At 37.7% G+C, this 24253-nt stretch overlaps 4 protein-coding genes and 1 long non-coding RNA gene across 11 annotated transcripts; 3 read left to right on the top strand and 2 right to left on the bottom strand.

The window, feature by feature from the left end:
• Nucleotides 1–246: 246 nt before the first annotated feature.
• LOC140774766 (uncharacterized) lies at nucleotides 247–2557 on the bottom strand. Its single transcript, XM_073117869.1, has 3 exons — nucleotides 2313–2557; nucleotides 1352–1466; nucleotides 247–484 (listed from the first exon to the last, which is right to left on the bottom strand). Exons 1-3 carry the CDS (start codon nucleotides 2529–2531, stop codon nucleotides 411–413), a joined length of 408 nt encoding a protein of 135 aa, XP_072973970.1. The 5' UTR covers nucleotides 2532–2557; the 3' UTR covers nucleotides 247–410.
• Nucleotides 2558–2869: 312 nt separating this feature from the next.
• On the top strand, nucleotides 2870–6194 carry LOC140774765 (succinate dehydrogenase subunit 6, mitochondrial). The gene is made up of 4 exons (XM_073117868.1): nucleotides 2870–3100; nucleotides 3573–3675; nucleotides 4559–4702; nucleotides 5907–6194. The coding sequence occupies exons 1-4, from the start codon at nucleotides 2912–2914 to the stop codon at nucleotides 5921–5923; spliced, it is 453 nt and encodes a 150-aa protein (XP_072973969.1). The 5' UTR covers nucleotides 2870–2911; the 3' UTR covers nucleotides 5924–6194.
• A 369-nt stretch (nucleotides 6195–6563) lies between these two features.
• On the bottom strand, nucleotides 6564–8461 carry LOC140774763 (12-oxophytodienoate reductase 1-like). The gene is made up of 5 exons (XM_073117867.1): nucleotides 8322–8461; nucleotides 7995–8135; nucleotides 7773–7903; nucleotides 7448–7621; nucleotides 6564–7233 (listed from the first exon to the last, which is right to left on the bottom strand). The coding sequence occupies exons 1-5, from the start codon at nucleotides 8378–8380 to the stop codon at nucleotides 6641–6643; spliced, it is 1098 nt and encodes a 365-aa protein (XP_072973968.1). The 5' UTR covers nucleotides 8381–8461; the 3' UTR covers nucleotides 6564–6640.
• Nucleotides 8462–10015: 1554 nt separating this feature from the next.
• LOC140774093 (uncharacterized) lies at nucleotides 10016–12421 on the top strand. Its single transcript, XR_012106557.1, has 2 exons — nucleotides 10016–10121; nucleotides 11914–12421. It is a non-coding gene; the product is annotated as an uncharacterized lncRNA (long non-coding RNA).
• A 3606-nt stretch (nucleotides 12422–16027) lies between these two features.
• LOC140774299 (agamous-like MADS-box protein AGL11) lies at nucleotides 16028–22139 on the top strand. Of its 7 annotated transcripts, none has more exons than XM_073117232.1 (8): nucleotides 16028–16085; nucleotides 17360–17562; nucleotides 19295–19376; nucleotides 20413–20477; nucleotides 20608–20707; nucleotides 20940–20981; nucleotides 21093–21134; nucleotides 21786–22139. In XM_073117232.1, exons 2-8 carry the CDS (start codon nucleotides 17381–17383, stop codon nucleotides 21987–21989), a joined length of 717 nt encoding a protein of 238 aa, XP_072973333.1. In that variant the 5' UTR covers nucleotides 16028–16085; nucleotides 17360–17380; the 3' UTR covers nucleotides 21990–22139. The 7 variants fall into 7 exon arrangements, with proteins under 7 accessions (XP_072973333.1, XP_072973335.1, XP_072973339.1 ...); XM_073117234.1 differs by having other exon boundaries at nucleotides 16035–16085; nucleotides 17372–17562; XM_073117238.1 differs by having other exon boundaries at nucleotides 16061–16085; nucleotides 17376–17562.
• The last annotated feature ends 2114 nt before the right edge of the window (nucleotides 22140–24253 follow it).

The following is a 24253-nucleotide window of genomic DNA, read 5'->3' as shown; positions in this document are numbered from 1 at the left end:
TTTCCAAGTATATCGGAGTATTGGACACTTTTCCTGTTCCACTAGCAAGAATTCAAACTTAAATATTAAACTAGACAAATGATGAAAAAGAGAAGGTGCCACAAGGAGGCATCAGATTGAAGTATAAAGCAGAGCACATTTTAGAGTTCGTTTAATTGTAAGAAAAGAAAGTGAACTTGTTCTCCCCTACGCCAAATCTCAATCATCTCAGGAGTACAAGATAAATACCCAAGCTATTTCTCTGCGTGAACATGTCTGAGCAACTAGTTGCTTTAAACTCGCATTAGATCATAACATCTAGATTTCAACAGCACGTAGAATCCAATAAGAGGAACCCAAACAAAGAAGCAAACATTAAGTTCATTACAGAAGTCGTAATATCAAAAACAAAATAGAAACAAAAACCATCATCAGCGAACACGACGGCCTTTCTCTTCCTGTCCAAGTCCAAGTGACTTCTGTGCATTGGCAATTCCCTCTGGATCTGCAAGAGAGAAATTGAAAGAGTTACACTAGGTTTCTAACAGAAACTAGGGCAAAGAAAAGGGCAAATGAAGGTTGGCATTCAGTACTTCAGAATGTGGAGATTTTCATCCAAAGCATGCAAGAGAGAAATAAACACGTGAACACAATCTCTTTTCATCAAACAACAGTGAAGCTGAAAGTAATCACTAGCAACCATGAATTCATTTGGAACAGAGTTGCCACTATGGTAGCCTATACCTTGAAGGGGAAAAATGGATCAAACTTTTTGTATGCAAACCTAATAAATTTGAGGCCCAGGTAAATGGGGAGTCGTACAACCGAAACTGCCACAGGTTGTTGCATATGAGGAAGTAACAGAACATGAATAAGTAGGTACTCGCTCATCAGAAACAAAAAGAAAAAAGTATCTTGGTTAGAGTCTAAATCGTCCGCTATCAAAATGAGGGCAAATGAGAAAAGATATCTAAAGTTATGATGGCACCTAGGAAGATTGTCTTGCCAACGTCTGCAAAATGTCATCTTAATTACATCTCTCTAAGCATTTATTTTCCAGAAGCAATACTTCTTCTGAATTCAGTGTAATTGGCAAGTATGAGCTTGATGGTTGGTGGTAACTCAAATCTCATCCACCAATTTATCTAGACATTGTACTACAGAAGTTATGATAGAAATGGATATTGCACTAAACAAATCTTATTTCAAAGGAAGTCAAAAAAAATGAAGTAACAGAGTATATGAGAAAAGTAATTAGACATGACAAGGATAGTCACAAAGAACTCAGCGAGAGGATGGAAAGGAGTAGAGGAAAAAAAAGAAGCATTCACTTCACATACTACTCTTAGACTTATTAAGTGCAGAAACTTACCCCAAAACTGTGTAAAGATGCGAAGGAAAAAGTTTAGGTTCCGAGAAGCATTATATGCCATGGCAGGAGGAAGGGGTTTCACAATAGTGTCCACGCTGAAAACACGTCGCAGAAACTGCAAACATGACAGAGCAGAGAAATCAAACACCAAAATAATGTCTCCTAGATATCCATGCCTATGTATATACATACATGCACTAGGAGTTATGTGCCAGTCATGCAGATTAGCAAAGTGTCAGTGTCGAGGGAGTATGAAAATCGGCACTTCAGCACATGACATATCCATGATATCCAAAGACAAATTCATAAAATCTATCTTTTCCATAATTTTGCTCAGGGAAGCATTGGCATTTGAAAATGTGGCATCTATGCACAAGGAACTTTCACCAAATCTGCTAAAATTTGGGAAAATTTTATTTCATTAATTCTTTATCCCTGCAAGATAAAAGTCTGAGACAAATTGTGAAAATGGTAATAAATTCAATGGAGGGTCCTGCAGCCTCAATGGTTCAATTCAAATAACTTTCGCAACCTTAGGCTCTAATTTTGGCTATTAGTTACAGAAGATTGGTTTTCCAAAATCTTTTTGCCCATTTATAGTCCAGAATCAATACCACTTATCTAAATAATCAATAAAATGATTAGTGAGCACTGGACACTTCTCAACCTTTATCCTTTACTAAAAAAAAAGAAACATCATAAAATTTCGACCTAACGAATCCACTAAACGAACACCTCAATTAGTAAAGAAAATCCAATTGGGTATCCATAGTAACCCCCCAAAACCAATTTTTCCCACGCAAACAAGTTCATCCACCCCCAAAAGGAACGCACACAAAATCTTTTTCAATAACCGCTCAAATCCACAACCAGCAACGCTTTCCCGGGTGGTAACCAAGAAATCTCCAATTGGGTACTACGAAAGGGGAAGGAAACTAAGAGAGTAAGTCGGGGAAAGGACCTGGAAGTTCCTCTGGAAGCTGTATCTGAGCTCGGGGTCGATCTCGGCCTCGTCGTCCTCATCCCCCAAGTCCTTGGAGGAGGAGGAGGACTTCTTGCGCGGCACGTGCATAGTGGGTGTGCCTCCGGGCTGGCTGGTGACCCGGAGCTTCGCGTCCTTGAACTTTTCGGGCTCCTCCTCGCCCCTCCATGGCGCCGAAGCCAATAGCTCCTTCTTCATCGCTCCAGGATAGAGAAGAACGATAAGAGACGACGAGGCTTACGTTGGTATCTTCAGGTAGCGATGGTCGGATTCGGGTTGAATCATCATAACTTCATCCGTACCCGAAACCAGCTTCGCATAAACCATGGGCGATGCTGCGAGACGAGACCACTCACGGGTAGCCTCCCAATAAGCCTAAACGGGACAATCCGAGATCCAATTAAGCATTCACCCGACCCGATAATTTCAGCTAAACTGAACGAAGAACTCTTAACCGGGTACGGGTCTAATCAATACCCACCCGATACCTATCGGGTCAGGACAAACATCCGCTTATCAAAACCACTCTTCTTCTCCCAAACCTAAGCCCACCTCGATCGAGAAGAGAGAGACGAGAAATGGGAGAGAAGTCATCATCGTGGGGATTTCTTGGCGAGCACTTCGAGGAGGTGAAGGAGCACTGGAAGAAGAACTTCTCCTTCATCGATTACTTCAAGAAGACTTATGGAAGGGAGAAGTCGCTCCCCAAATGGACCGAGGCTGATGTGGAGGAGTTCATCGCGTCTGATCCCGTCTACGGACCTCAGGTATCGAATCCGGTTTGAGTTCATCTACCAAATCCTTCGCGCTTGTTTGGGTCGTTTGTTTGATGAGTTCTTGAGAATTCATTTGTTAGTTTTAATAAATTTTGCCCCTTTATTTTTGAGGGTTTTGTATATCGTTGGATCGTTTTGGATCTTGATGCAGATTGGCAACTTTTGGATTATTGATGTCATTTTCTCTTGCATCTAGATCATGAACATGGTCTGGTCGCATGATGCAAGTTCAAACTAGACATTCGAGCTACAAAAATATAAGTTGACACTAGAACGTCATGTAAAGAAACTTGCATGATATGTATAGATAATATGAACTTGCATGGTCTACTGAAGCTTTGTGTGGTTTTTAAAATTCTTTTGCCTTTTTCTCTTGGTCGTGATTTTCAGATTATCTTACTAATTTTTGGTTGTAGAACTTTCCTAACAGTGTTCTGGAAAAAAAAAATGTCCGTTTTTGTAGTTGAAGGCTTTGAGGGAATCAAGGAAGTATGCAATGGTTGGAGCCGCTCTTGGTGCAGCACATTTAGGAGGCGTTTCCTTGAAGTATTCAAAGAGCCCACATGGTATCACATCTAACGCGCTTTTTAAAATTGCTTTCTAACTTTTAATCCGAATTTATAAAGCACATAATTACTTCAAAAAGAAAAGAAAAGAAAAAACTTATAAACCAAACGACAAATTACTCTCCTCTAGAATTTATTGCAACTTCATTTTACAACTTGCTTCCTTATAACTTCATTTATTGCAACTTGCTTCCTTACTCTCCTCTAGAATTTTATGGAAGGGAAATGGAAAGAGAGAATGGGAGGTCATGTTTCACCTAGATAGAAAAGTGCTCATAATTTGACCTCAAAGAATCAATCTCAACTTTTAATGTGATGGCCCTGAGTGAAATCAAGGGACTGGTATATGCTTACTTGTTCTGCAATTTAATTATTGGGAATCTTGGGATGTAGATCATTTCTTATGGTTCTGATTATGTGCAATATGGAAGTATAAGATCCAATGGAAGAGTGGTAACAAAAAATGGATGCTCACATTATGCCCAATGGAAGAGGATAGCAACAAGACTGATGCAGTGTCTTGTCTGTAGTGAACCAACACTCTGTTCACCCATTACCTGTTAAGAACAGAGAAACCAAAACTCATACGATCCTTAGGGCTTCTACCTATGCATCAAGTGAGAAAAGTAGCTAGTTAAAGTGGCACCATATCCAAGCATTTTTTTTCAATATACAGCTTGGAAAGCATCTTGATTTCAGTTTTGGTTTACATGTGTTCCAAGATGTAGATAGTTTGCTCAATGAAAACATACTTATTTACCCATACATGCACACGCAAACCCACAGCCACATATAGTTTAGATATTAATGGTCTGTAGGCTGTAGGTTCTTACACGTTTCTATTCCATCATTAGGTCCTTAAATTTGGCTTTGTTGATTGCAGGTGTTATTTTGGCTACGGGATTTGGAGCTCTCTGTGGTGCTGTGTTTGGATCCGAAGTAGCAGAACACTGGAATCAGCTCTACAAGATTGACAAGCAAGGTGCCAATCTCAGGTTTCTCTACTGGTGGGAGGACAAAACTTTAGGTTAGCTCTCTCTTTAATCGAATTAGTATATGTGTATCATCACATGCTCTTTGAAGCTTTACATTTATTTTGTTACGTGATTATTCATCATTCACTAATAGCAAATGATCTGCCTGCCTATCACCCTATTTTGTAAATCTGTAAGTGTTCCTCTCCTAACATTTAGTAATTAAACTCTAAGCTCTTTCTTGGCAATTACTGACCTGATTTATTTCCATATGTCATTGGCCATCTATCGTTGGATTAGCCTTGGATTTATCAACATGTCACAACTCCAAGTCACGCACATTATTTGGCCTTAAATAGGGCTAGCAGAAAAGTTCATTGGTTCTTGCAAGAATCATAAGCTCAGCCATGTAGAACTCAACTTGAACTTGGGCTCATGTAGAGCTCAACTCGAGCTCTAAACGAGCTCAGCAAAGCCAGACTCAACTTGCTCGAGTTCGGCTTGTATTAGCTTGATATATATATTTTTAATATAATATAATATAATATAATATAATATATATTGTATATTTTAAAATTTACAATAATGTCTTGTAGCATAGTTGGTAATTTACTTCAATCTCAAACAGGATGATTTGGGTTGGAATCTTGGATTTTACATGTCATGTTGGCCCAGCTCAATAATCTTAGCAAGCCAAGCTGAGCCTATATTGTTAGGCTCGTCTTAAGCTTGAGCCAAACTAAATTGCAATCAAGTTTGAGCCGAACCGAGCTAAGATTGGCTCGTTTACATCCCTAGCCTTGCCACCTGGTAGACCGGATCGGACTTGTGGTTCTTACTCTGCTTGATAGTGTATGCAGTTGGGTAATCTGAGGGAGCTGACTGCTTTGATGGGGAATCTTTCTGATCCATTTACTTGAACTAAGTGGACTTGTTATTTTCTGAAAAGATCTACTGCTGCCCTTTGAATGAGAAACCTGATATCTCTAGGCAATTACACACAGTTCAAGATTTTGTGAGAGAGAAACTTATCCGTATTAAGATCCCTAAATTCATCTTTGCTGGATCCATCAGGAAAGAAAAGATCTTTTTCTCCTTTATTTTTTCAGATGCAATGTTAGTTGTTAATGCCTAGTGTATTTTAACACTGATGCTCTATGAGACACTGCTCCGCTGGTCCAAGTATGGAGCTACTTGATCATATTTGTTGCTTCTTTTATCTTTATTGATGTTTTCGTTTTTGTGCTCATCTGACAGGTAATCAAAGAAATTGAACTCAGTTGGCCTATTCCTGTACTTGAAGAGCAAGTTGACCAGTGTGGAACATCCATTTTGGGACTTCCAGTATAAAAAAGCATGCCACCTCTTGTTTAGCATAATTTTCAAATAAATAGCATGTTGTGAGACAACAATTCAGATAAACCCCATGTTTGAGATTTTTAAAGTGTTGTTTCCTGTTAGTTTGGTTATGATGGTTTCTTGATCCTCAACCTTATTGTGCACAATAACAGTTCAATAATTTTAATTCAGACTGTTTCCTGGAAAGTGATATCCTCTTTGGCTCCTCAGAAAATGTTGTAAAAATTGTATTTACTTGAGATTACGGTGGATTTGAGACTCAATTTACTTACTGTGACTGATGGTAAGGCTTGCCAACAATTACCATGTAATCATAGGCGGAGTAATGGAAACAGTCTTTCAAGCAATGTTCCATCTCTTATATATAGACTCCTTTTTCTGTCTGAGTTATTCTTGGCATTGAATTGTCTCATTGCTCTACTTTTGGGTGTGTACTTTTGTATACCAGATTGTGAGGGTTATACTTTATACTCTCTCTTCTTCTGAGGGCTTTAAATAAGTTTCTTTGCACATCATTTATTCATATTGTTTTCACTTAACAAGCAAGTGCAAAATGTCACTAAACAAGCAAGTGCAACTTGATATAGGATGCCTAACACACCAATCATGCAATACACTCCCGTTCATGATGCCTAATCAGTTGACTCAAGAAAAGGGTAATCGGTATACCCAACCACAGGATCAGGAGTGTAGAAAGTCTTCCTATCATACTTATTCAGAGGTGCATTGAGCTCAAATCTTTTAGGGAGGTCCGGGTTGGCCAAGAACCGCCGGCCGAACGCCACCAAATCGGTGTAATCTTCAGCCACCACCTTGTTGCCTTCCTCCCTATCGTAGCCGCTGGCCACGATAAACGTGCCGTTGAACGCCTTCCTCATAGGGAGTAAGGCATGGGGGATAGTTAGCTTACCATCTACAATTATCATCCTGGGCTCAACTGCATGACAATAAAGGATGTTGTATTTGGATAGTGACTGAGCCATATATAGCCCAAGTGCTTCTGGGTCTGAGTCTGAACTCTCTAAATAGTCCATAAATGGCGAGAGTCGGATCCCAACCCGATCGGGTCCGATCTCATCCGCGATGGCTTGCACCACCTCTAGGGCGAACCGGCAACGGTTTTCGAGGCTACCACCGTATTCGTCGGTCCGGTCATTGACATTATCCTTCATGAATTGTTCGATTAAGTAGCCATTTGCTCCATGGATCTCAACTCCATCAAAACCTATAAATTAAGAAATTTCTTTCCCATTTAGCTTGGTTTCTACATGGCAGTTGAACTGTAACTATCATCTCTACCAACTTTGAGGACCACTTAAATAAATGGGGTTATGTATTGGACAACTTGATAATTTAATTTAATTTAATGAGCATGGGTTAGGTATCCCCAAACATTTAGTGACAACTAACTCATGCATCATAGAGAAAAATAATTTTACCTGCTTCAACAGCATTCCTTGCAGCAAGTCTGAAATCATTCACAATCTGAGGTATCTCATCAATCCTTAATCTCCTAGGAGGAGAGTAGTCTAGGGTTTCACCATCCGGTCCGACCTCGAGCATTATCGGCTTATCGCTGCACGATATCGGTGCTTGCCCGTTAGGCTGGTAACCTAGAAAAGTTATACCAATGTTATAAATTTATATATGCAAACTATTTATGTTGATGAAAAATTATTATCTAATTTTATTAAAATTTTAATATATTTTTTCCCAAAATTTACATGGATCTAGAGAGAGAGAGAGAGAGAGACGGAGTGTTACTATAATTGGAGACCCTTCCGACGTGCCAGAGCTGGCAGAAGAAGACCCCGCCCTTCTGATGCACGGCACTAACGATTGGCTTCCAGGCCTCCACGTGTTCCTTCGTCCAAATCCCAGGGGTTTCCGGGTACCTTATTGGTCACAAATAAATATTTTTTTTAAAAAAAAGGGAATTAATGTTAAAGAGCAAAAATAAGGGTGTAATTAAGAGTACAATTATACCCCTGAGCCGTATCGGAAATCCCAGTGGCCTCCGTTATAAGGAGGCCTCCTCTGGTGGCTCTCTGTGAGTAGTAGAGGGCAGCATGGGGTTGAGGAATATTGCCATAAGACCTTGATCTTGTCATTGGTGCCAATACCACCCTACAATATTTATCAAAATTATATATACTTATGAAAGTATATATATATATATATATATATATATATATATATTCGAGTTTTTTATATATTAAAATTGGCTAAACATAATTTGTCAAATTTAAGTTGAAATTATTAGGTTAGATAACAAAGCTAACAAAAATGAGTTAAAAGATTTGGATTGCTAACCTGTGGGAGAGATTAAATCTACCCATCTTGTAGGGTGTGAGGAGAGGTTGCTCTGCCATTGTTACCTTCCTATTTCTTCTCTCTCTCTCTAGAGTTGCAGTTGACCTTTTGGAGTGTTAAGAAGAGTTTGCTATAAGTAGGGAACTATTTATAACCAGTGAGGGGGCCTTTAAATGGCTAAGTTTGCCAGAAATATGACTGGATCCATCCAACAACTTCTTTGCTATTATTTTATTTCAAAGCATCAAAAGTAGCTGTCAAGAGACTAGACCCAGAAGTGGGTGGCAATTTAGAGAGCAATAATGTGCAACTTGCTGCTTAGATCTTAGCTTATTTTAGAACCACAGGACAATAGGATTTTAATTCAAAATCAATTTATAAGCCCTTGGGATGCATATAAAGTTTCAAATATATCTAAGTTGACTCTTACTAGTTTGTGATAATAGTCTGATAGGGGTGTAAACAAACCTGAGCCGCTCCGGCTCGAGCTCGGCTCAAAATTATTTTCGAGCCTTATAATTTTATTTAAGCTTGGCTCAGCTCAACTCTATTCAAGCGTGAGCTCAGCCTAACTAAGTTCGGGTCAAGCCCGAGCTTTAGTTAGAGGATGAGGCGGGGGCGGCGTGGATGGCAGCTAGCTGAAGGAGGAGGAGGAGAAGGATGGAGGAGGCGACGGCGTGCCGATGGAGGAGGAGGAGAAAGCTAACAGAATGGAGGAAGAAGAGGAGGCTAACACCGAGGCCAACATTGATGGAGGAGGAGGTTGGTGAAAGACATCGGAGGATAGGGTTAATGTAGGAGAAGGAGGCTGATGGAGAGGAGGAGGTGGTGCCGTGGCAGCAGCTTATCGACAGAGGCTGATGAAGAGGGAGGAGGTGGCGGCGGCGGCTTACTAGTAGAGGCTAACGGAGAGAAGGAGGCCGAATGGGTAAGGGTGGGCCTATCTCATAGGGGTGAGGCTATGGGTGGTGGTCCGGTGGATGAGGGTGAGAGTGCTGGGTGAGGGTAGGGAGGGAGATGGTGATGGTGTGGATGGTGTGGGTGAGAGTGATGGGTGATGAGTGAGGGTATCAAGCCGTGCTAAACGAGCCTAGTCTAACTCAAGCTCGACTCGATTTTAGTTTTAACAGCTTGAGCTCAGCTCAATTCTGATCGAGCAGAGCCAAACTCGAGCTTCAACTTAACTGAGCCCGAGCCAAGCCCAAGCCGCTCATTAAGCTTGACAACCCTAAATAGTCATATGTTCGATTAACCTGCATGGATATTTAATATCTTTCACTAGAGGGTTATATGTGTATATTTTAGATATGTTGTTATTGGCTTCCTAGAAGAGTTGATTTAGTAATCTAATTTATATAATAGAGAGTGTTTTAAGAAATATTTTATCCTCACATAACAGACCAAATTAAAACAAGTAAAGACTGATTAATAACTATATTATCCTTTATTCCTCAACATAAGAGACCCAATTAAGATAATTAAATAAAGATAACTACGTTTATCTCATTAGTTTATATTTTCAACTTCCATCTGAAGCCAAACTTAAAAGAAGAAAATTTGATAAACCTCTGATTCAATTGGGATGCGGATATAGACCAAGCTCCGAAGTAACCAAACCCGACCCGAACAAGAGGATCTTTGTGGTTTCCAGATCCGAATCCGCACCATAAATATCTATTTATTTATTTTCGTCCGATAGGTAGAAGAGAGGAGAGAGAGAGATGAAGAGAGTAGTTTGTGAGATCCTCCTGGAAGGAATCCTCGTTTTCGTCGTCGGAATCTCTCTGCAACTGATCCCAGGTAAATCCCTCCTCCAATCCTAGACCCTAAAGTTTGAACCTTTCAGGGAATAACTTAGTTTCTAGATCTCACGGAAGCAACCTTCTTGTCAGTCCTTGGTCTGAATTATGGTCCATAACTGCGTGTGTTTTGCGAGTTATTCGATCTGCTTAAGATTCTGTTCAGCGGATGTTTTTTTGCTTGCCAATTGTTCCGAATAAAAGGTGGTGACTTGGAGGAAACTAGCTTCTTTAAACGATCAAGACGCGTAGTGTGGTTGTGACCGAGATGGTGAGAGCTTTACTAGGACTAAAAAGGTGGAGTTTTACACCAAACGAATTGATAGATCTTTGGATCTCTGGATCAAGCTTTCTTGCGAGTCTGGACTTACAGAAATGTGCAGCCATTATGATTAACAGGAATGCCAGTTGGTAACAGGATGCAAGGAAAAAAAGGTTGTCAAACTAGATAATGCAGAGGATATGAGATTGGAATTGTTATGACCAAAGCTATCAAGAAAATTCGAAAATAAGGGGAAAATATATAGTGCAGGCCATTATTGATTGTTAAATCAATCAAAGATCTCCTTGTTTTTGCAATTACTAATTTGAAGGAGCAGCAGCTTGTCTTGTTTACTCTGTAGAATTTGCCTGGTATCTGACTATCTGCAGCTAGATTTTTTGGTGAAGGTCCAACTGGATTTAGCATGAAAAGGATTTTTGCCATCCTTCTTACCTGATTACTTCTTTACTTTGGTGATAAAGTAGAAAGAGTATAAACTTTTGTTTCTTTTCTAGTAATTATTTTCATTGATTTAATGTATTGAGATCTGTTTACTTCCTAGTTCCTCCCATTCTTGGAAAGACAGTATAAATATAATGTGCCAAATACTCGGTTAGTCGTGTTGTTGTGGATTGTTCAGATGTACTATTAAGAAGGACGTTTTGTAAGGACGTCATGCTTAGCATGGCTCAAGCTTCATGAGTGCAAGGAACTATTGTAAGGATCTAATGTAACTTTTTCCTTCCCTTTTTTTCCCTCTTCTATCTTAGGTGAAGCTTTTAGCAGAAGTCTGTTATACAAGATACGTAATGAAACCAACAACAAGCTTAAAATAGCAGCCAATCTGGCCAAACAGTAGATACCCTAAAGTTGATAACTTGAGGAGAACAAATTATGTGCAGTAAGAATTTCCTAATATAAGTTCCTCTGCTTTGAGTATTAAATAGATCAAAATCTAGGCCCATACCTAATAACTTGATGCTTTGTGCAGCCCCTGATATTTCTGCAACAAGTTATGATCTTGATGCATTCACTAGGATCCACTTCATTTGCTGATGTGGTGATTAGGGTCAAAAGAAGAATTGGCATCGCATAATGCATACTATTTGGATTTTGGGTTCAATTCCACACTTGCATTTTGTTGCTCAGCCTTGGGCTGTGCTATTTTGCCCATTTGGATTCGTTCAGATGCTTAGGAACCAATTATCTGTGAGGAAACAACCTGAAAAGAACCAGTAAAGAAAGGAAATTATATAGTTGAAAATATGGAGAAAATATAGTAAAACTAATGGATGCACGAAGATCCAAAGTTTATCTAGTATACTATATAATATGTTGAAAGTTCAACAATACTTTCTTTATAGTAGTAGAAATTATTTTGCTAACAGGGTCCAAAATAAATGGTTCTTCTACAATAAAAGTTCAACGATAATCTCTTTATAGTAGTAGAAATTCTTTGTACATTCATGATCTTTCTTGAGTTTCATTCTACATGTTATGAATGGCACTTGAAAAATTCTCATCTCTTCAGGTCTAGGTGATGACCCATCAACATCCAAGAATGAAAGTAAAGCTGATGCGAGTTCCACCTCAAAACACAACACCGGTCGCGAGGTGCTCTTAATATGCTTTGGAGTGGGCGGTGCGGTTCTATTGTCCATTTTCCTTTTCAAGTATTGGCAAAAGAAGAGAAGAGAGCAACAACATGCACGCCTTCTAAAGTTGTTTGAAGAGGATGATGATCTTGAACTTGAACTAGGTCTTCGGGATTGATCACTATCATCTTTTTAACTAGATTTTAGAGGAGAGGTGATATGCCCGAATACACATGTAATTGCAATTAAAAGAAATATGGTGTTGATATGATTGCAACTAAGATCCTCATCATGAAGAATCATGGCTACAATTGGGTAGCGGTGCAGTTCAAAGATTTTGTTTTTCTGAAGGGGAACTCTCCTGTTTTCTGCAAAATAATATAATTCTGTACAATTATATGAATTTATACCAACAATTCATGTGTGTTCCAGTATACATCTTAATTTACGGTGTTGATTAGTACATAACACAGGAAAAAGGATGTTAAATGAGTAGATAGAGTATCTGCTTCATTAAGAATAGTTTGTTTCCTTGTTGAGTATAATTCATGTTAATGAGTTCTAAATGCAAATGAAATCACTTGGTAAAATGTATGCTATTTGGCTTCTATAGTACCTAAGAAACCATTTGAGTACAGGATTAACTAACAGTCATGCTGAAGTTATAGTACTAAACTATAACTTGCACAGTCATGTTTATTTCCAAAGTGATCCAATCTATTTGTGATCATGCAAGTTGTTGTAGGATTAACAAACACTTGCAAAACAATGTCTCTGCATAACTGCAGATGGCTGCAGTAAAAATGTAAAATTTGGAAAAGAAATGCTATCAGGTAACATCTCTGGTAGATTAGATTGGATTTTTCTTTTTTCCTTCCTTGAGATGTTTTAGAGTATATTCACAGGGAAGGCCCACTCCTACCATAAAAATACCATTGCAAACAAAGAAGGGTCACTGTTGTGCTTGAATAATGTTGACATGTGCAAATAAATAAGTAGGGTCCAGCTCCTGCAAGCACAGCATATACATCTAGGGAGATATCTTGCATGATTCCCTCTCCAACATTGGGATTTCTCTGTTACCCAAGTGCCAAATTAGGCAATGGGCTCCATACAAAAGTAAACAAGTAGGTGAAGGTCTCTCCAGTGTCTTTGATGTTGGATAGTTGGTGCAGCTGAAGAAAGTGGTCCATTTCTAGAAAGATATAAATGTCTTCTGGAGGATTTCTATGTATTCCTTTTTTTTTTTTTTCCTTTTTGTACATTTGATGGTAAATCCATTACCTCAAGGTCCTCAACCACTAAAAATGTAGGAAAAAAGCCCATTTATTTTCATATAAGTGGTCTCAGTTACAACTATCTCCTGCTAGGGAAGTGTAAGTTTTTTTTCCTCTACCAATTGATAAGAGGCTTTGACCTGAATGGCAATAAAGTGTTGCAGTAGCAAAATTAAATCATAGTAAATTGTTTGATGTAGAAAGTGCAACTAGAAGATGCTAGTCCAGAGAGAGAGAGAGAGAGAGAGAGAGAGAGAGAGAGAGAGAGAGAGAGAGAGAGAGAGAGATTCTTGACCCTCAATTATTTAATATCCATTGACAGACAATGACATTAGACTAAATGCTCATATTGTGGACAACTATAAGAATGGAGTTAGGCTTCAGCCATAATGCTCTCATAAGGATGTCATTGCTCATGTCCCCCTGCCTCTGAACTCAATATAAGTTGGTGAAAGGTGGAGATTCACACTATAAAAAAAATATAAATATTTGGTCCCCTTTTGATGCTTCATTAAGGAATTAATCCTATATATGGACCAGCTCCCCAGATAGGAAATCAAAGCCTACTAGCAAAAGCTGAATTATATTGAGTTGCACCACTGAAACAAAAGGAAAATGGACCTGAACATCTAAAAAAAGAGAGAGGGAGTTGTGGTCCTAACTTGAGAAGGGTTAGGAGAGCTACACATTTCAGGCTCCCTGGTTGAGCATTTACTTCATATATTTTTCGCTGGCGATATTTACAAAGGAAGAAAAAGTCTACTAGTTAGATCATAGTGTTTGTCTTGAAGAATCACATGATGTCATCAAAGATATATTCACGAATTCATGCCGTATTAGCTTCGTCTTCAAATCATATACGCGTAACGCAAATATCTAATAATGGTCGAAGAGTAAATAAAACTTACGTCTCCTTTACAGACTAGTCGCAAATTGGAAAGATATCACATCATACATTCTTGTAGGATTTATACTGCCTCCAAGTAAGTTAAAAGGATATTTTGATGGCTAGGTTGATCAAGAAACTTGAATCTGGGTATAGATAAGTATAGCAACAAGCAATTCTCATGTGATATATTCTCTTCTTCACTGTTTTTGTTTAATCTTCTTCCAACTGAAGCTTCAAAAGTAATGTGTTGCATACTCAACATTCATCTTTCGCCTTTTGTTTCTCAAGAACATTGAGACATTCTAAAACTTTTAGTTGTAGGACTAATCACAATATTCTCATATATGTCAAATAAAAATCTTCTGTCAACATTCAAGGTGCAGTCTAATTAGGTTATCATGTTGATGCTGAGCTCTACCGCAATTCTTTTCCGTCTGAATCTTTCTTCAGAAAGAATCAAGTGAATGTTTCAGACATATATTCACCTGCCATGAATCAACACAAAATAAATTCAAGGGTATGCCTTTGATTGACTTCTCTTAGAAGAAGTATTACTGCCTATATGTCTGAATGAGTACATTTGTAGCTTCTGAAATAGCAGCTGTAGCAATATATATTAAGGCTTCAAAACTAAAAACTTAAGGCTTTTACCTTCATTTTAGTTAGTCATGTGTAATTAGTTGCAAGTTTAGTGACAGATGACCATGTTATTCAAAATCTTAAAACAGTACAGTGGACTCGGGGTCTTGTATTAAAACTTAAAACTAAGTTCTCCTCTAGCTTTATATATTTTATAGTGTTGAAAAAGTAAGAGGCAAGCAATAAACTAGGTTATTTTTTCGACGTTTGAATTACGCTTTCTTAAGAATTCTTATCGTAGTAATCTTCCATTTCGACCAAAACTTATTGAGGCTTCTTCTAGATTTAATTACTTATTCATATCCAACTAAGCCAATTGTAATTGTGTCATGCCTTCATTACATATCTATTATCTAATTAATCCCCACTTTATTATTTATGCTAAATTACACCTAGATTATGTAAACTATAGCCTGGTATCACTTATACATCTTAAAGAAAAAAAAAAAATTAACATTCGAATGATATGTGACCAATTTTTGACCTCATTTGTGTTGAAATTGTCCACATCTTTCTCCCCAAATCTATGTTCTTAATTTATCTATACTCTTTTTCTTTCAATCTTTATCAAATATTTTTCTCTTCCAACATTTTCCTCTCCTAATAATAATCTCCATAATTTTTATTACTTCCTTTCTCCTGGCCTCCCTTTTCTCATATCTCTCTCTATCTAAAACCCAGCCTAATGCCTACTTATATAGTGATGTTAATATAATTAGACTACATCTACTTTTCTCTCTAAAAAAAAATAAAATTCTATAGTGATATTGTTTCTACTCTCTCTTTTTCCTTTTAATCTCTCAATCTCTTTCTCCAAATCTCTATCAACCTATCTTCCTTCTTCTACAGCCAAAAGGTATTTTATATAATTAACTTAATCCCCAAGGAGTTTATGATAATTAAATACAATTATATTACATAAATCACGTGCGGAGGAGGTGGTGACATGGGCTTATGAGTCGGTGAGCTCATCACCCTTCGCTTTCGCTACCGAGCTCTTCCGTCTTACCAAGCTACCGTTACGCTTTACCTGTCCCTTCACTACCCTCTTAACCTATCCTATTCCTCGGAATAAATCCATTATCTTTATGTGCGTAACTTTAAGGCAGGGAAAGGTGAGCTGCTATCAGTCTGATTAAACTTAACCGAAGGTACAACTTAATGGTCGGAACTCGGAGCCACTACTCTCTCCTTTAAAAGGAAACCCACTAGATCCGATGCCAACCCCATGCAGTTGCCTATTCCTTTGCTTTCTTGCTCTCTTCTTCTGTCTCCCTCGCCTCGGAGTTCGCGAAATCTTTTGGTAAATGTAGAGAAGTAGTAGTAGTAGTAGTAGTAGTCTCTTCTTCCCTTCGATCTTTCTTCTGCTTGTTTTGGTTGCCTTTTTCCGATAATTTTGTTCCGGAAAGGGAGGTTGGTGCAGATGGTAAAGCTACTTTGATGAGTTCTTGCTAGATTTCCAGGCGATTTTTCTTTTCTTCCGATTTTGATCGTATTCTTTTCGAGGGAAAGGAACAAAAAGTGATCTTTTAAGGAAGTCGATCGAGCAGCTGGAGCTTACTAGATCGAAAGATCTTTTTTCTTTCTCTAGCTACTTCAAGAAGTTGATCTCTTCTGTCATCTTTTTCTCTTCTTTTCTCTTACTCGTTCTTGATCTTGATTCTTTGTTGAAATTACTATAAACAGTTTAATCGATTCGTACGCTCTCTTTCGTTTCTGTTTGACCGAGACTTTTATTTTTGATCAACCGAGGAACATTCTTGGTGGGTGTGAGAGATTACATCAGTTGTTTTGATCAAGAAAACCTAGTTTATAGCCTGCAGTGATGATTTCTTTTGTCTTTGCTTTTCGATTCTTTATGATGGCTTAGCTAATTTCTCTCTAGCAAAATTTTACGTTTGTTTACGATACTCTCAGTTTGAAACTTCGATATGGTCACGGAAAGAGTTTATTTTGTTGAACATTAATTAGATCCACTCGCCAATCAGGGTGGACTAGTTAATTCAGTTATCTGAAACATATAATCTTGTTGTTTGTTTCTTTGTCGTTGCTATGTCGACCTGCAGTTCAAATCTCTAACCAATTTTAAAGTCCGTTTGTTCTCCTTTTTGCTTTGAAACTTTTATATGATCAACCACAGAATCTACTTGGCGAGTACTTACGGTGGCGTTTATTTCAGTTTTTGTTTTTGTTTGCAAGAAACCCTAGTTTACCTTTTCCATACCATTTTCTTGCGGCTTTAATGTTTTATTCTTTGCCACTGTAATGAGAAACTGCAGTTCAAATCTTTGCTCTATGTTTGCCAGTTTGAAACTGTCAAACTACCAGCCAAAGAATCTAACTTGGTCAGTGTTAGATCTACTCACTAGTCAGAGTGCTAGTTGTTTCAGTTAATTGCAGAAAACCCTAGTTTATATAATTCAGCAATAACTTATCTTAGCTTTATCTGTTTGATTCTTTGTTAATGGCATGATGACCTGCAATTCAAATCTCAAACCAATTTCTACCACAGTTCTCTTTGTTTTGTTTATTTATTTATTTATTTATTTTTTTTAAATTTGGGCTTGCTCAAATTAGCTGAATTGGTAGGAAGAAATCATGGGAAGGGGAAAGATTGAGATCAAGAGGATCGAGAACACGACGAGCCGGCAGGTGACCTTCTGCAAGCGGCGGAATGGGCTGCTCAAGAAAGCTTACGAGTTGTCGGTGCTCTGCGACGCCGAGGTTGCCCTAATCGTCTTCTCTAGCCGCGGCCGCCTGTACGAGTACTCCAATAACAGGTCCGCATGCAACTGCTACCATATCCTCTTCCACTTCATTTTCTCCATATGATCTTCTGAGGAGGTTGTTGAAAGCTTTTGGAGGTTGGATGAAATGGATGCAGCTATAGGTTACTTGATATTCATAAGCATATATTTGTCTTTAGATTCATCAGAATGTTGCGATGTGTTTTCTAGCTAGTTTACTCTCTCTTACATAGTGGATCGAAGTGAGAGATATCCATAGTTTGATTTTGGTGAAAGATTTCCTGAGTAAACTGGATGGGCTCTCTTCTATTAATGGGCAAGTTCAAGTTGGCAGAGACTTCATGTAATGATAACATACATCTACAGCAACTTGAGAACACTTGGGTGATCACATGCATATATAATATAAAACCTAGCTAGCTACCCTTTGTATACATAGTAATTATTATTCATTTATATATTAGGGTTTTCTTCTTTCCTTCCCTGCCTTCTTGCCCTCTCTCTCTCTCTCTCTCTCTCTCTCTCTCTCTCTCTCTCTCTCTCTCTCTGAATTTATGCTCACATGAGATTTCTTATCATCCAACACTGAGAACTTCCAGGTCCAACTCAATTATCATCTTTATGAGCAAGACATTGACCCAGATTGATTCATAATTTTGTAACATGGAGATGGAAACTGTGGCCTATCACAGCTGGTTTTCCCTTATGATGATAAGAGGCTAAAATCCCTCCTTCCAATGTCCTCCTCTCTATAGGCTTTTACTTATATTCCCAGCATCTGTACTACAGATGGTGATATACCAACTATAGAGAGGTGACCCATGAATTACATCATTCTTGACATTCGTGAACATGTAAGGCAGTTCCATACTCGTGCTATAAAAATATTGTTAGTTTCCTTGCAACCAGTCACACATCTCTTTCATACTTTGGTGAAACTTACAGGAGTTGAAAGAGGTGAGGGTCCTTATGTCAAAGAGTAATGTGGGATTATTCGAGTCCCTTTTTTGTGATGAATCGCTTGAAGTGATGCAAAAGTGAAAAAAATGCAACACTTTCTCTCAATTGTTAGTCATTTATGGCCTTGATCTATCTACATCTTTTGCTTTATTATGGTGCAAAAATTTATATTTGAGTCACAATTATAAGTAGATCACTATCTATATACACTAAATCTTTTGGTAGTTTTTTGATATTCAAATTCATGCTTTTATTATTTATTAAAATGATTAAACTCAGCCAGACAGCACGAAAAGTTAAATGATTCAAGGGTATCAGAGTTGCCAAAAATGAAAGGAAGACCAAATATTTGGAGCATTATTTTGGATACAATCGAGAGAGTTAAATGAACGTAGTTTGATAAAACTCGTGATAATAGCATAATAAGCCTCGTGCTTGCTCCTGACTATGGTCTTCCCAAGCCTGTCTATTCTCATGTTAAGTTTTTAAGGTTATTAGAACATTAGAAACATATCTCGAAATTATGTGACAACATTTTTCCTACAGATTACAAGTCAGCAATGAACTGATTTCTCCGATTCTTAAATTCACTAAGTATTGATTACTATATTCCATATTAATAGTTTGAACATCACTCTTGAATTTAGACTTTGCTTGTTATGCTCTACATGCATGCTGTATCATATGTGAATTATTTTTTTCAGGAACGAAAAGTATGTTGATATGAAAATATATTTTAAAACTTATTATTCAAAAATCTACTGAAATGTGTTTAATTGTTGTGACATTGACATTTGTATGCTAGCATAAGATCAACCATCGAGAAGTATAAGAAGGCCAGTGCCAACAGCTCAAACTCAAGTTCGGCCATAGAGGTTAATTCTCAAGTAAGAATTTCTTATCAACGAACGACATAGTACGTATTTCCCAAATCTTAAAAACAGTATGTTTTCTTCTTGTTTATTCATTGTCCATAAGTCTGTCTTTTACCACCTTAATTGATGTTTATTTCTACTTCTCTAGACATATATGTTTTATTATGAAGACATTGAACTAGTAGGGGTTCTTGAAACTGTTATTTTCAGTTCAACATATAAGTGAGGGAGGGAAAGGATGATATAGTGGGAATTTTAGCTGCGAGTCTGTAAAAACCTATTGGTATTGCAGAGGTTAAGAGTCAGGAGCTCACTAAAAATGAAGATGGAAAAAGTTGTAATGGCTTAAGATTCTAACCCCATCACCATTGCAGTAGTTGTATTTCCTTTCATTTCCTTTCCTCTTTCTTGTATCGATCTAAGGATTGATAGAGAAGATGAAGGTGAAAACTACATCATGCAGTCTGTGGTCACAGGACATATCATTGTTAAAATAACCAGGAATATCACATTGATGTCATTTTACAATAGTCTAGCGAATATTTTATCGGCCAAAAGATATGAACACATGATAGAATATCAAAAAAGAAGAGGAAGAAAGGAACTCCATGAAGACACGCATGAAGTAGCCGCTTAGCTTCTCGGTAGACTGTACAGCAAATTTTCAGGCAAACCTCCTCTTGGTCTATGGATGCATGAATATAAAATTAAAAATCCAGTGAAATTTTAGTCAAATCGAGAGATGATGCGGAGTATACGCATCATTTAGACTTATCCTTTATAGTCAAATAACAAAACAAAGAAAATTGTGACTTATTCCCTCATTCAACTTAAAGTGTCACTTTTATCTTTCCTTCTTTTCTTTTCTGTTTCATTACATTTGTTAACAATTTAGTTTCAATTATTTGAGAAGAATGAGATTTAATCATCATTCAAACTCACTCCCTTTATGCACGCTTTACTAAGAACATGGGGTGTTTACATGGAAGTGTAAGGTTAATGTGATCATCTCCACTATCTTTTGATGATGTTTTGATGCTTTGAGCAGCAATACTATCAGCAAGAAGCAGCGAAGTTGCGTCATCAGATACAGATTTTACAAAATGCGAACAGGTTAGTACTCTAACTAATGTTGGCCCTACGTAGTTCTATTTCATGCATGCTAGTTAGCAGTAAGGTAAGGATAAGTAGGAACCTTGGTTTTTTCTATGTTAACTAAACCTGATATTGTTCATGTTTTCAGACACTTGGCGGGTGACGGATTGAGTAATTTGACCGTTAAGGAGCTCAAGCAACTCGAAAACAGGCTAGAAAGAGGCATTGCACGGATTCGATCCAAGAAGGTAGACTGTAATACCTCACATTCATCATATCAATTTTGCCTTGTTGCAAATGTCTGTAGAATCTTGCTTTCACCAAGCATTAAGATCAAACTAATAAATACGACAAACAACTAAAACGCGCTAAAATTACTCCCCTGCGATAAAATCGTGTAAACTTTAGTGCAATTGTCTTGGACATATGGAGATCTTTGGAACTGCTTCTTAATTGAACTCATTGGTTTCTATTTAACAGCATGAGCTGCTGTTTGCAGAGATTGAGTACATGCAGAAGAAGGTACCATTTTCGTCTTAAATTCTTGGAATTTACCTTTTATTGTACTTTAGTTTGCTTAATAAGTTGTGCTACTTGCCTCTGATTCTTCTTTGCTTTTCTGTTTTCATGTAGGAAGCTGATCTTCAAAATGATAATATGTATCTCAGAGCAAAGGTAAAGAGTCACAACAAAGTATATTCTAGTATTGCTTATTTCACTTGATAACAAGAAAACGAACTTCAATGAAGTATCACTAAGATATAGAGACACAGAAAGAAGTATATCTATCTATTATATTCTAAATAGACACTCTTGTCATGTTCAGAGCATTCACTCACTAGCCTAACCAGACAAGCAAATGACTCGCCCTTGAGATTAGTGACAATAATTTTATAGGATGTTTCTTGTAACTTACATGTTTCGATCAACAAAAAGTAGTACTAAACTTACTTGAAATATTTGCATCAGATGATGGTGAGTGCTATTGGTTCTCTCCAAACATAACTGAACTCGTAAAGAAACTCAGAGAACAGATATATTAGGATGACATTCTATCTCAATGCTCATGTACATGAGCAGTTCTACCAAATGGAACAGCAAAAATATGAACCACTTAATGCAAGTGGCAGTGACATCCTAAATGATATATGTTCATATACATATTAGTTTACTGTCATACAAGATTGAAACAATTAGATATTGTTGTTTTCCTTCATCATACAATATATTCCATCTCTCTGCATGCCAAAGCTGCAAAAAATAGTCGTGTAGCACACATAAAGTTACACTTCAAGGTTCAAATCTTGGACAATTTTGGACTGTCAGATAGCGGAGAATGAACGAGCCCAGCAAGCTGCGATGGTCTCAGCAGGAGCCGAGCTGGATGCTCTTCCAACATTTGATCCAAGAAGCTATTATCATGTCAACATGTTGGAGGCTGCTCCGCAGTATTCACAACACCAAGATCAGACAGCTCTTCATCTTGGGTACGAAATAAAAGACGATCCAGCTGCGAAAAATTTACTCTAAGTGTGTGTTTTTCTTGTGAACTAAATGTTCTAATAACATAGAGCGGATACTCACTATTGAGTATGTCTGAACAGCACTAAGAATTCTCTGAACTCTGCTTTCTTGTTATGAGAATCGCATTCGTATCCAAATTGGTGTGCATTTACTATGCTATGAAATCATATCCATAGCAATAGAGATCACAAGTTCACTTCCACCAGAAGTTTTTTTTCCATTTTAAATTTTATACTTGCGTGTACCATTCATAACTTGTTAGGTTTTTTACAACTAAAAATTAGAATCTTAGTAATTCAGCAGACGAAAAGATATAAATACCCTTAACTAAAAGGAATATATGCAAATAAAAATAAGAATTCTTTTGTCCTTCCACTGTTGACTTTCATGAAGTTCTAACAACTAGTTACATTTAAGAGGCATCTATGCAAAAACTATTAACCTTGGAGGCGTGGACATGCAAATAAGAGACTTTAGAAGAGTATACATGCCACAAGCCCTATCTTACCAAATCTTAGGTTATTGTTAAATAGGAAACAGAAAACAAACTTCTCAAGATAGAGCTTATTACTCTGTTTCCTATGACAGTCAAAGGTAATAATAGGTCCCTCGTTATCTATAAAATGTATGCAGGGTGTTATTTGCAATTTCGCTAGCATACTTCTTGCAATATAATCATAACTTGGGCAAGAGCAAGAATAGAAAGAAACCTACAGCATTGAGATGAAAAATAAAAAGAAGAAGTGGGCCTGCGACTGCATGCACAGAAAAGGAGAAAGCAAACGCAAATTCGTTAGTGGGGATGGTTTGGATAACTCCACTTCAACAGCTAAAGCACCCACAGAAATATTAAACAAAGAAATAAGAGAGGAGATGGATAAAAATAAGAGAAGAGGATTTCAAGTAGGTCTTACTGAAACAGGCGCCATTATTGGCCTTAATCTCTGCTAATCAATACAATGAGCTTAAACTCCAGTTTGGTCTTCCATTTACTTGCAATCTAATTGATTCAGAGCTGATCATAGAACAAGAACAGAGTTTCAGAGTGCTTGGAGGACAAGATCCAGAGAGCCCACATAGAATGTCAAGCTGGCATTTTGAGTACATTCATGATTCATGTCCCATTGTTCTTAGAGTTGGTGCTATTTGTTCCGAGCCAAGCTTGCCACTGTTTGATGATGTACAATTTTAGCATAGTGGAGCTTTTCATATGTAAATATGAGAGATTTGGAACTCAACGCATCAACTTGATGTTTAAATCAGTCAAAGATATGAGAGCACATCTTATTCTAATTTTTCTTTTATCACTTACTTGGATTTGTCTCGGGTTCTGTCTCACTACAAATTGTCTTTCTTAGTCAAAGCGTACTCAAAGAATCTTATTCATGCACTCCATTACAATAAGCTGGACTCTATCTCCGCTGACCAAGTATGCAAAATTATATCACTATCATTTTTGCCCCATATCTTTATCCAAATGCTCCATGACACTACTGCAATTTCCAGCAGCCCAAACTAGAAGGTGATGACAACAATGAAATCCACAAAACTTGCACTAGTTATAGTGCATGTCATGGTGGCTACTCAAAAGTAGAATACACAACTTGTCTTGATAACAACAAAAGGAATGTCAAGTGCTGCTAATGTATTGATTGGTGAAACTCCAAGTTTCCAACAGTTGACACAAAACTTGACACATTTGTTTGCAGTCGATACAATAAGTTGTGGGTCGCACGTGTGAATCCAACTTTTTCTTGTTTTTTTCCTGGAAGGAAGAAGAGTGACCCACTTCCTCTTAGGATGGTGACAGTGAGAGGATTATAGCATTTTGATCATGGGAACCAGCTTGAGGACTGTCCCACTTCCACCTGACTCAAGACATTCCTTTCGCTAAAGTCCTTCATCTCCAAGCTGTTTTTTTTTTTAGCAGTTCTAAATTCCAAGGATCTCTCCATTTGAGTGCTTTGGTGATCATGTTGGTGGCCATTATTAGTGTTTTTAAGAGCCTCAACTGTGTTCTTGGAATTAAGTTGCGATCAAACACGTGCTCGCTGGACATGCGCGAAGACTTCTCGGTCTCGAAATCTTTGAGTTGCATGACATGAGATGCCACTGCCAAGGATCCTTTTTGACATTTAGACACTACTGTAGGATTAACTCAATTGTCAGTGGTATGATCTCTAGTGATCTTATCCTTTTTACAATAAGAATATTCTTGTCCCTATTGCAATCCTGGCGCGATTATATATACAGACTCATACGTTGTTCTT

The sequence above is a fragment of the Typha angustifolia genome, chromosome 13 (assembly GCF_048772165.1).
Source record: "Typha angustifolia cultivar Huaian chromosome 13, ASM4877216v1, whole genome shotgun sequence".
NCBI classification, from domain to species: Eukaryota; Viridiplantae; Streptophyta; class Magnoliopsida; order Poales; family Typhaceae; genus Typha; species Typha angustifolia.
Note: the sequence above shows the minus strand (reverse complement) of the source record. Positions and strands in the feature narration are given on the sequence as shown.

What these genes read in the sequence shown, in the direction of transcription:
- LOC140774766 (XM_073117869.1), bottom strand. Translation starts at nt 2,531, where the DNA reads ATGAAGAAGGAGCTATTGGCTTCGGCGCCATGGAGGGGCGAGGAGGAG. An exon ending in GCTTCCAGAGGAACTTCCAG is followed by an intron (nt 1,467 to 2,312) that starts GTCCTTTCCCCG and finishes TCATGTTTGCAG; the next exon opens with TTTCTGCGACGTGTTTTCAG. An exon ending in CATCTTTACACAGTTTTGGG is followed by an intron (nt 485 to 1,351) that starts GTAAGTTTCTGC and finishes TCTCTCTTGCAG; the next exon opens with ATCCAGAGGGAATTGCCAAT.
- LOC140774765 (XM_073117868.1), top strand. Translation starts at nt 2,912, where the DNA reads ATGGGAGAGAAGTCATCATCGTGGGGATTTCTTGGCGAGCACTTCGAG. An exon ending in ATCCCGTCTACGGACCTCAG is followed by an intron (nt 3,101 to 3,572) that starts GTATCGAATCCG and finishes CCGTTTTTGTAG; the next exon opens with TTGAAGGCTTTGAGGGAATC. An exon ending in GTATTCAAAGAGCCCACATG is followed by an intron (nt 3,676 to 4,558) that starts GTATCACATCTA and finishes TGTTGATTGCAG; the next exon opens with GTGTTATTTTGGCTACGGGA.
- LOC140774763 (XM_073117867.1), bottom strand. Translation starts at nt 8,380, where the DNA reads ATGGCAGAGCAACCTCTCCTCACACCCTACAAGATGGGTAGATTTAAT. An exon ending in AGATTTAATCTCTCCCACAG is followed by an intron (nt 8,136 to 8,321) that starts GTTAGCAATCCA and finishes TAAATATTGTAG; the next exon opens with GGTGGTATTGGCACCAATGA. An exon ending in AAGGAATGCTGTTGAAGCAG is followed by an intron (nt 7,234 to 7,447) that starts GTAAAATTATTT and finishes CTTAATTTATAG; the next exon opens with GTTTTGATGGAGTTGAGATC.
- LOC140774299 (XM_073117231.1), top strand. An exon ending in TACGAGTACTCCAATAACAG is followed by an intron (nt 17,563 to 19,294) that starts GTCCGCATGCAA and finishes TTTGTATGCTAG; the next exon opens with CATAAGATCAACCATCGAGA. An exon ending in ATTTTACAAAATGCGAACAG is followed by an intron (nt 20,478 to 20,607) that starts GTTAGTACTCTA and finishes TCATGTTTTCAG; the next exon opens with ACACTTGGCGGGTGACGGAT.